A 10,949-nucleotide genomic window follows, 5' to 3' on the forward strand; every position below is an offset into this window, starting at 1 on the left:
TATCCTATCCTCACAACACATGGACACACATATACTCACATATACACTACAGGACTGCTCTTCTCGCCAGGGTCTCCCACTAGAATGTAAGTTCTCGGAATGTGAATTTTTTAGAAGATTTTATTTGAGCACCTGGGTGGTTCCATTGGTTAAACAACTGCCTTCCACTCAGGTCATGATCCCAAAGTCTTGGGATTGAGTCCTGCATCAGGCTCCCAGCTCCACCAGGAGTCTGTTTCTCCTTCTGATCTTCTCCCCTCTCATGTTCTCTCTCTCATATAAATAAATAAAATCTTTTTTAAAAAATTAGGGGGTGCCTGGGTGGCTCAGTGGGTTAAAACCTCTGCCTTTGGCTCAGGTCATGATCCCAGCATCCTGGGATCGAGCCCAGCGCTGGGCTCTCTGCTCAGCGGGGAGCCTGCTTCCCTTCCTCTCTCTGCCTGCCTCTCTGCCTACTTGTGATCTCTGTCTGTCAAATAAATAAAGTCTTTTTAAAAAGATTTTTAAAAAGATTTTATTTATTTATTTGTCAGAGAGAGAGTGAGTGCACACAAGTGAGGAGTGGCAGGCAGAGGGAGAAGCAGGATCCCTGCTGAGCAAGGAGCCTTATGCAGGACTTGATCCCAGAACCCTGGCATCATGATCTGAGCCAAAAACAGATGCTTAACTGACTGAACCACCCAGGCATCCCAAGGTTGAGGTTTTCATTTTTTGATCACTACTGCATACCCTGAACCTGACACAAAATAGGTGCTCCATAAACATTGTTGAATGAATGGATGAATTGAGAAAATGTTTGCAAAAAACCCACATTCACAGAAACTGCAGAGGAACACACACACACACACACGTTTCAGATACAGACACACCCTCTCCACACAGGTCAACACCCCCTTGTTCACTAATGGACACCATTCATGGTCAACAGCATTTCTCCACTGACTCATCCACAATATTCTCACAGGATGGCCATCCTGACCCTACATACCCCCCTCACATTTATTATATCTTACCCAATTGGACACACTTGGCTTGGAACACATAAAGACTTCCTCACCCAGATTTTGAATACACACACACACACACACACACACACATACAACTAGTCAACGAAGAGACACACATACTATACCCTCACACAACAAACATACACTCTCTCCACACACACAGCCATACAAACACACTTTCATCCAACACACATACACATAGAGTTTAAGCCATCATCTCAACATAAAGGTCAATGCAAAGATATACACAACGCAGTCCCAGGTCCCCTGGCCTTTGGTCAGTTGGAGCAGGGGGTGGAGCAATGGGAAACTCCTCCTCTGCATCAAACCACACCCCTTTGGCCACTGCTCTTTCCTGCACTTGACCCTGCCGTGTCTCAGCAGCGCCCTAGACACCCGTCCAGTTAACAGGTGAGGGGTGGCCAGAGGGGACAGAGGAGGGGAGGGAGTTGTCTTGTCTCCACAGACCCTCAGCTTCCCCTACCGTACAGCTTTAGTACCCCAGCGGCAAAACTAGAGTCCTGCCACGGTCAAGCTTGGCTCCGAAGGACCAGCCCTGGTGGCAGCCCCTAAGCCGATTGTGGGCCGAGAGAAGGTGACCATGAGAGGGGCCAGCACGGATCAAGAGGGAGGGAGGAGACTGGGCAGAAGAGAGAGAGAGGAATTACTGAACAGAAGAGAGAGAGAGAAAAAGCTGGGGAGTCCCCTTAGTTCTGAAGACAGAGGGGATCACCTAAGGGCCAACAGGGTGGAAGACCCTGCTGGGTGTGAGGGGGAGGGGCACCACGGTCCAACTAGAGGAGGGGACCCTTGGGCTTAAAGGGAGGGGACATGAGTCTGATGGGTGAGAAGGGACTCCTGGATCAGAGGCAGGACTTGATGATCCCCTGGGATTTGAAGGTTCTTGATCATTGCCTCCCCATCAACTGCTCATTCTCTGCTCTCCCTGGCACTGTCTCCTGGGTTGGCATCAGGAGGGTACAACCCTGAGCTCCCGGATACAGTCAGCCAAACCTTACCCCATACCCCAGCTGATTCTTGTCTCAGGTGGACATGGCCTGCAGGGGCCACACTCGACCCAAGGGCCTGACCTGGGCCCTAGGACTGACCCTGGCTTGGATCCTGCTGGGAGCCTGTGGAGGAAGCCGCCCACTCCCAGCTATGTCCCGGAGACACCACAGGCTGGCAGCCGATCTTGGCACAAGCCAGCTGCACCTTGCAGGTGAGCACTCCAGACCCTGCCTAACCGCCAACACCTAAGAAATCCCATTTCACCATAGCAATACCAGAATCTCCTTATGAGAGGGGCTTGGGGTGACACATGTGTGGGGGAAGATGGGGAGTCAGGGCTTGTGCTAAAGAATAGTAGTTAAAGGGGCACCTGGATGGTGCAGTCAGTTAAGCTTCTGCCTTCAGCTCAGGTCATGATCCCAGGGTCCTGCTTCTCCCTCTCCCTCTGCCTGCCATTCCCCTTGTTTGTGCTCTCTCTCTGTATGTCAAATAAATAAACAAAATCTTAAAAAAAAAAAAAAAAGAATGGTAGTGGGGCACCTGTGTAGCTCAGTCCTTAAGTGTCTGCCTTCGGCTCAGGTCATGATTCCAGCATCCTGGGATCTAGCCCCTCATCGGGCTCCCTGCTCAGCGGGGAGCCTGTTTCTCCTTCTCCAGCTTCCTCCTGCTTGTGTTCCCTCTCTTGATACCTCCCTCTGTCATAAACAAATAAAAATCTAAAAAAAAAAAAGGAATGTTCGTTAAAGTGCACAGATTCTGGAGTCAGATTTCCTGGATTCAAATCCCAAACCCAGGTCTACCACTTCATAACTGGTTGATTCTGAGCAAGTCACTTACCTCTCTGGGCTTCTTGTAGACCCTTAAAAAGGGGGCGGGGGGGGGGAATAGACCTATCTCATAGGGGTATTGTAAAGCAGTATATGTAAGTATATGAAAACATACCATTAATTAAGCTGATTATGATAAACTATTATTATTATTCGAAATTGCTTTTGTGTCCCAAGAGAAGTGTCTTTATTTAAGTTTAATGTATGGGCGGCACTGACGTAACTGGGGTTATGTTCAGGGGACCCCCATGCCTTGCTTCCCCAATCCTGAGGATACAAGATCCTAACTCACAGGAGTCCCCTTCTCCATGCTTCTATTGTCCTGTTGTCAGAGATGGACACATCAGAGCCACTGGACCCTGGGATGGCCCCAGAACGCTGTGGGGACCCGAGCCCCGGGTGAGTACGGTACTCGCCAGTCTTTCCTTGTGTTCATTGCTCCAGTTAACACTGCCAGGGACTACCGCCCCTGCGCATCCTGACCCAAATGATCCTATCTTTCCCGATGTTCAGGTGCGAATCCTTTCTGGGACATCTCCAAGTTGCCCTCCACAGTCGCTTCCGCCTGCTGTTACTGGGAGCACGCCATGCACAGCCGCTCTGTTCCGAGCTCTGCGATGTCTGGTATGGGAGGCGGGGCGCGAGGGGCGTGTCCTATGGTTTGGGCGGGACCAAAGGCCGGTTGGGCAGTTTGCTCCGCCTAGTGTTTGAAGGGGTGTGGCCTGCCTCCCACAAGACCACGGTCTAAATTGGAGGCCTCGTGTTTGGAGGCCAGGTGGAAAGGGGCGGGGCCTGTAAAGGACCTGGCTTTTGAGGTTGGCGGTACGTAGGCGAGACCTTTCAGAGACCTGGGCTTTTAAGGGGCGGGGCCTCCTGATAGGAAAGAGACGCTAAGAAGGTGGGGAATGCAAGGGGCTGGCCGAAGTCTGTCGGGATGAGGTCAGCTGTGCCAGGGCCCGTGGAGAATGTAGGGCAGGGTGATCTGGGGGCGGGACATACACGAAGCGAAGACTTGGAGGGCTGGAAACCCGCTAGGACACGACTGCGGAGACTTTACCCACTTTCTCTCTACACACCATCCACAGGTTTGCCACATGTGAAAGCGATATTATTTGCGGCCCGACTTGGCTCCCGATCCTAGAAAAGAGGGGCTGTGAGCCTGGCTGCCCTACCTATGAGCAGGTGAGCTTGAGATAGAGGTGCGGGAGAGAGACCTCCACTTACTATGTTCTATCTTAAGCCGCCTAGGCCCCAGGGTCCTCACTGACACTCCCAAGGCCCCTGCTCCCACCCTTCCCCCGTCCGCACCACAACCTCCATAATGGGATAAGTCTGTAAGCTCTGGATTTGGCCGCCCCAAGGGGCCGTCTCTGCTCTAGGCCCATCCACAATTCCCCCTGAAAGACCCAGAAGCTCAGATCACCTTCCCTAAGGCCTCAGCCTTAATCTGGCCCTCCCCGACCCCAACCATGGGACCCAGTAAAAATAACTCGCCCTCCCAGGACTCGGTTCCTGTTATGGCCCCGCCCCCACACTCTCCGTAGGACCCAAAGCCGGTACTTGCCCACCCCTAGACCGCACCTCTACACTGGCCCCTACTTGCAAAGTCCGGGATTTTCCTTTTCCAAGGCCATGCCCCTCAGCCCTCCCTCCGCTCAGCCCGAAGGCCACGCCCCCAGAGAACCTGGACTCCGCCCACTCGGACCCTAAGTCCACCTCCTCCCCCAGACCTTCGCTGACGGGGCGGAACTTTGCCGCTGGGTTCTGGGCTACGCGATGCCGGTGGCAGCTCCTGGCGCCGGTCACTGCATCAACATTTCCACCTCGGTACTGCCGGGTTCCAGACAGGAAGGGAAGGCCCGAGAAATCACCTTCCTGCGTTCCCGCCGCTCACGCACCTGGATCCTGGATGCCGCGGGCAGCGGGAGTGGCAGTGGAAGCGGCAGCGGCCCCTAGGGGGCGCCGGGCCTTGGATGGGAGATGGGAGTCCCTTTCCCCGACCCGGCACCTCAAGATACCCAAAGCTCCACCTCTCTCCTGCTCTGCCTTCTAGTTTCGAGTCCTGTCTCTCCTTCCTGGAGTCCCAGAGACTCGCCCTTCTCCAGGTGACTAGACCAAAGAATCCAATTCTAGCTCATCTTCCCCTCTCCTCCCTGAATAAAGTCTTCAACTAGAGCATTGTGATGTGGCTGCTTCTTGGGGAACTAGGTGGCAAAATAGCAGGCAGAAAGTGATCGGTGTCTAACCTCAGATTCTCAGGTCCCACAGTTAGCAAGTGATACACACCAGCATGTAAATGACAGCCTGTATTCTGAGCACTTTCACAACTCGGAATATCCAGGTGTCAGAAATGGAGAGGGGTCCAAAAGAGGGGCTGACAAGGGTAAGAGTTATGCTCCCCACTGTGTGCCATCAGGCCCGTGAGGAAGCTCCTTGACTTGTATAGACCTCAAGACAGACTTCATGGCCCTCCCCTCTGATAAGCCGACCCAGCAGTTGCTGGCATGATCTCCCCATCATTATTTCTTCCTCCCTTTTCTTCCAAATTCCAGTTCCCCACGTAAGACAAAGAACTTGACTCAGATTTCAAATTTGGGATGTAAGTGCTACTCCTGATCCTGCTCTTATCCAAAAGCCTTAGGACAGCCCATTTCCTCACCAGGGAAACAGGGGCAAGGTGCCTTTTAGTTCCATTCAATAGAATAATATTGATGGATGGTTCCTGTACCCAGACACAGAATAGATCAGGTCCATTCTCTGTCCTCAGGCAAGGTGGAAATGCGTAAGAGAAGAGCCTCACTGGGAGAATAGCAGAGAGGCCTCTTTCAACTGCAAGAGACAAACTCAGTTCAAAGCACCTTTAGCCATCAGTGAGAAGTTTCAGGAATGGCTATATCTAGGTCCTTAAATGATGTTAGGAATCTACTTGTATCTTTCTCTCTCTCTCTTTTTAAAAGATTTTATTTATTTATTTGACAGACAGAGATCACAAGTAGGCAGAGAGGAAGGCAGGGTGAGGAAGGGGGAAGCAGGCTTCCCGCTGAGCAGAGAGCCCGATGTGGGGCTCAATCCCAGAACCTTGAGATCCTGACCTGAGTCAAAGGCAGAGGCTTAAGCCACTGGGCCACCCAGGCACCCTTTATCTTTCTCTTGACTATACTTCTGGACAGGACCTCCTCGCAACAGCAAAGATGGGACCAGCAACTACATGATTCCGTGGTTAAAATAGGCCTATTTCTCTGTAAAGCCAGCAACATTTCCAGTGCTGGCACTCAGTGACCCTGCCTCAGCATGAGCTCATCACCAAACCAATCACTGTCCCCAGAGGAATGCTGTGCTCTCGCTGGCCTGATGTGGGTTATGGGCTTGTGCCTGAAGGCCCAAAGTAGGGTCAGTTCCATCTGAACTGCATGGACTTAGGATGGTGGAGAGCTGCTCCCAAAGGAAAATCAGGTGCTGGGACCCGAAGGGAAAGGAGTGCTGGGGAGGGAATCAAGATATATGGGCCAGAAAGAGGTGGCTATGACCTGACTCTGGAGTAGGTCCACCTGGGTTCACATCCCAGTTCTACCAGTTACTCATGCCACAACTTTGTGAATGTTCCCCAGTCACTCTGTTTCTTTATCAAATGGGGAGAATCATTCCTTTCCTAGGGTTGTTTGGATTAAATTAATTAAATTAAAATTAATTAAATGAGCGAATGCAAATTGTTCTGGTTATACATTGCTGTGTAGCAACTCCAAACTTAGTGGTAAAAAACAACAATCTTTTTTTCTGTGTTTTTTTTTTTTAAGATTTTATTTATTTATTTGACAGAGATCACAAGGAGGCAGAGAGGTAGGCAAAGACAGAAGGGGAAGCAGAGAGAGAGGCAGGCAGAGAGAGAGGGGGAGGCTTATCTACTTTCTTCCTTGAATGCTTATCCTTGTCACAATAATAGAGTATATAGCAGCAAGAGTGATAACAGATGATGTCTACATTTATTGAGTATTAATTATGTGCCAGGCACTTCCTAAATATTTTATGTGACCTCCCTCCCATGAGGAGGTGGAGTCTAGATGCTTCCCCTTAAATACAAGCCGGCTCTAGTGACACATCAGCAAAGAGAGGGCAGACGATGCTGGTTTCCAAGGCTAGGGAGTCAGAGAGGAGACTGCTTCAACCAGACTTGGAACTCTTGTCCTTGGAGCCCAGATGCCATACTGTGCGGAAGCCCAAGCCACAGGGACGGGCAACGTGTAGCAATTCTGGTCAGTAGCCCCAGCTGAGGTTCAAGGCAAGAGTCAGTGTCAACCACTGGATGTGCGAATGAAGACGCCTTTAAGTGGATTCCTAGCCCCAGCCAGCATTTAGGTGAACCAGAACCATCCTCAGAACTCAGAAAGAGGGGCACCTGGGTGGCTCAGTGGGTTAAACCTTGGCCTTCGGTTCGGGTCATGATCTCAGGGTCCTGGATCAAGCCCCGAATCAGGCTCTCTGCTCAGCGGGGAGCCTACTTCTCCTTCTCACTCTGACGCTCTCTCGTTCTCTGGCAAAATAAAATCTTTCAAAAAAAAAAAATCACATTTGCAAATTACATCTTTAGGTTGCTGACTAGCTTCTGCTTATGGCCAGCTGTGAAGAAAGGGGGAGAGTTGATCTTGTTCTGGTAAATTCCATCAGCAGTCAGAAGAGCCTATAAATTCAAGATAAACTGTAATTATAACAATTTGGGAGGGGAAAAAATGGAAATCCAAAACTGAAAGCCCAAATGTGTGAAAGCATACATTTACAAATTTACAGCACGGAAAAGGACAGGGCAGAATTATTAATGGACTCTGGATGGGTAAACATTTTGCAACTGCAGTGATAATCAGAGGCTGTGGCTTGAATAGAAGGGTCCCCTCAGGTGGGAAAACAGGGAGGCCACAGTTCCCCCCCATCAAGGTCTGCCTTCACTATCCCCACCCTCAGGGGAGCCCTCTTCCCCCTCCTGCTCTGTTCCACCCCTCACCCTTCAGATCTCCGCCATTCAGCTCCTTGGGCTTTGGAAGTCAGGGCTGCCATCCCCACCATGCACTCAAGGTCCCCTGGACCTCGGTGCATACTCAGAGACCTTTTGTAGCTGGGTCAGTGCTGGCTTCCTGGTGACCAGCACGGGACCTCCATGGAGTGGAGAGGGAACCAGTTATGGGGCTGAATTGTATCCCACTTCCCAAATTCATGTCCTAACCCCAGTCCCTCAGAATGTGATTATATTTGGATAGAGTCTTTAAAGAATAATTAAAGTAAACTCACGTCATACCGATGGGCCATAATCCAATTACTGGAGTCCTTAAAAGAAGGGATTAGGGGCACCGTAGGAGATTCAGTTGGTTAAGCCTCTGCCTTCAGCTCAGGTCATGATCTCAGGGTCCTGGGATCGAGCCCCATGTTGGGCTCCAGCCCTATGTTGGGCTCCCTACTCAGCGGGGAACCTGCTTCTCCCTCTCCCTGTGCCCCTCCCCACCACTCATGATCTCTCTCTCTCAAATAAAGAAGTAGGAGGAGAAAGAGAAGTGGACACAGACATGTACAAAGGAAAGATCTTGTGAAACACAGTTGGAGAAGATGGCCATCTACAAATCAAGGGAAGAGGCCTCAGAAGGAATCAACCCTGAGATGCCTCGGTTAAGTATCTGCCTTCAGCTCAGGTCATGATCCTGGGGTCCTGGGATCAAGCTCCATATTGGGCTCCTTGCTCAGCAGGGAGTCTGCTTCTCCCCTTCCCTCCTGTTCGTGCTCTCCTTGCTACGTCTCAAATAATTTTTTTTTTTAGATTTTATTTATTTATTTATTTGACAGAGGGAGATCACAAGTGGGCAGAGAGGCAGGCAGAGAGAGAGAGGAGGAAGCAGGCTCCCTGCTGAGCAGAGAACCTGATGCGGGACTCGATCCCAGGACCCTGGGATCATGACCTGAGCCGAAGTCAGGGGCTTAACCCACTGAGCCACCCAGGAGCCCAATAAATAATCTTAAAAAAAAAAAAAATGAGGGAATGAAGTGGTGGTGGGGGGGGGGCTACTGGGTCTCTTCCACCTCCAGGTACCAGTCCTTTTTTTTTTTTTTTTTTTAAGATTATTTACTTGTCAGAGAGATAGAGAACACAAGCAGGGGGAGCTGCAGGCAGAGGAAGAAGCAGGCTCCCCACTGAGCCAGGAGCCGAATTCAGGACTGGATCCCAGGTACCTGGGATCATGACCTGAGCCAAAGGCAGAAGTTTAACCGATTGAGCCACCCAGGCATCCCTCCTAGATACCAGTTCTTAACTGGTTCTTTTTACCCCAGATATTCCATTCCCCCTAACAGGGTTTTGGGCATAGATATGTCCTACTTTCAGCCAGGAAGTGACAGGGCAGCTGTTTGGAGGTGAGGCCTTTGGAGGTTGAGATGTGATGTCTGGAACTGTGGCAGCCATAGTAGGCCCATGAGAGGCAAAAAACACCAAAGATGGCAAAATAGAAGATGAGTTTGTTTGTTTTTTTAAGATTTTATTTATTTATTTGACAGACAGCGCAAGTAGGCAGAGAGGTAGTCAGAGAGAGAGGAGGAAGCAGGCTGCCTGCTGAGCAGAGAACCTGATGTGGGACTCAATCCCAGGACCCTAAGATCATGACCTGAGCCAAAGGCAGAGGCTTTGACCCACTGAGCCAGCCAGGTGCCCCCCGCTTTTTTTGAAGATTTTATTTATTTGAGAGAGAGAGCATAAGCAGGGTAAACAGCAGAGAGAGGAGAAGCAGACTCCCTGCTGAGCCAGAAGCCCAACACAGGGCTTGATCCCAGAACTCTGGGATCATGACCTGAGCCGAAGGCAGATGCCTAACTGACTGAGTCACACAGGCGCCCCTAGGTGAATTTAAAAAATAGTGTCCTTGGGGCGCCTGGGTGGCTCAGTGGGTGAAAGCCTCTGCCTTCAACTCAGGTCATGATCTCAGGGTCCTGGAATCGAGCCCCACATCAGGCTCTCTGCTCAGCAGGGAGTCTACTCCCCCCCCCCACCTGCATATGATCGCCCTCTGTCAAATAAAATCTTTTAAAAAAATAAAATAAAAAATAAAAAATAGTGTCCCTGAGGGGTACCTGGGTGGCTCACGCATCCAACTCTTGATTTTGGCTCAGGTCATGGGCTTGGGGTCATGGGATCGAGCCCCACATCAGGTACAGTGCTCAGTGCAGAGTCTGCTTGGGATTCTTTCTCTCCTTCTCCCTCTGCCCCCTTCCTCCTCACATGTACTCTTTAAAATAAAAAAAATAAACATCTTAAAAAAAAATGGTGTTCCTGATGTTGTAGAGCCCCCTGACTTCCAAGCTTCTCATGGAGTGAGATAAACCTGTCTTGCTACTGGCAAGGCTGTGTGCGAAGTAAGTGCTTACTTACATTGCCAACGGGTGCAAGTCTTCACAAGACAGGAATTCGCTAATATCTCTCCGAATTACAAATGACACAGATTCTCTAACCCAGCAAGCCCACCCCTGGGAATTTTACCCTACAGACAAAACTACATGAGAAATGATGGCCCACCCTGGTCCTTCTCCGGGGTACATGTCTAAGAGAAGCCGGGCAACAACTCACTGTCTTTTAAGCATTAAATAAACCACAGGACAGTCACGCCAAGGACTCTGTAGCGAGAAGAGAATGAGGAACAAAAGGTACCTGCTGTGGCCTGAATGCGTGTTCCCCCAAAATTCAGGTTGGTATCCTAATTCCCACAGATAATGGTATTAAGAGGTGATTAGGTCAAGAAGGGGATTAGTGCTCTTTTTTTTTTTTTTTTTAAAGATTTTATTTATTTGTCAGAGAGAGCGAGCGAGAGAGCGAGCACAGGCAGACAGAGTGGAAGGCAGAGTCAGACGGAGAAGCAGGCTCCCTGCGGAGCAAGGAGCCCGATATGGGACTCGATCCCAGGACGCTGGGATCATGACCTGAGCCGAAGGCAGCTGCTTAACCAACTGAGCCACCCAGGCGTCCCGGATTAGTGCTCTTATAATCGGAGGTTCCCCGCACTTTCCAGCACCTGACAACACAGTGAGAAGCCCGTAGTCTACAGCCTGGAAAAGGGTCCTCAGCAGAACTTGACCCTGCAGA

General features: G+C 50.4%; 1 protein-coding gene across 1 annotated transcript; it reads left to right on the top strand.

Annotated features, from left to right (window-relative positions):
- The first annotated feature begins 675 nt into the window (after positions 1 to 675).
- RTBDN (retbindin) lies at positions 676 to 5,014 on the top strand. Its single transcript, XM_013054115.2, has 5 exons — positions 676 to 2,229; positions 3,178 to 3,244; positions 3,359 to 3,469; positions 3,931 to 4,027; positions 4,574 to 5,014. The coding sequence occupies exons 1-5, from the start codon at positions 2,061 to 2,063 to the stop codon at positions 4,799 to 4,801; spliced, it is 672 nt and encodes a 223-aa protein (XP_012909569.1). The 5' UTR covers positions 676 to 2,060; the 3' UTR covers positions 4,802 to 5,014.
- The last annotated feature ends 5,935 nt before the right edge of the window (positions 5,015 to 10,949 follow it).

Source organism: Mustela putorius, unplaced genomic scaffold (genome assembly GCF_011764305.1).
Source record: "Mustela putorius furo isolate JIRA1106 unplaced genomic scaffold, ASM1176430v1.1 tig00000095_pilon_pilon_pilon, whole genome shotgun sequence".
NCBI lineage: Eukaryota > Metazoa > Chordata > Mammalia > Carnivora > Mustelidae > Mustela > Mustela putorius.

Bases quoted from the DNA above. Each gene is read 5' to 3' on its own strand.
- RTBDN (XM_013054115.2), top strand. From the start codon at position 2,061: ATGGCCTGCAGGGGCCACACTCGACCCAAGGGCCTGACCTGGGCCCTA. The intron at 3,245-3,358 runs GTGAGTACGGTA...CCCGATGTTCAG, and splicing joins TGTGGGGACCCGAGCCCCGG to GTGCGAATCCTTTCTGGGAC. The intron at 4,028-4,573 runs GTGAGCTTGAGA...CTCCTCCCCCAG, and splicing joins GCTGCCCTACCTATGAGCAG to ACCTTCGCTGACGGGGCGGA.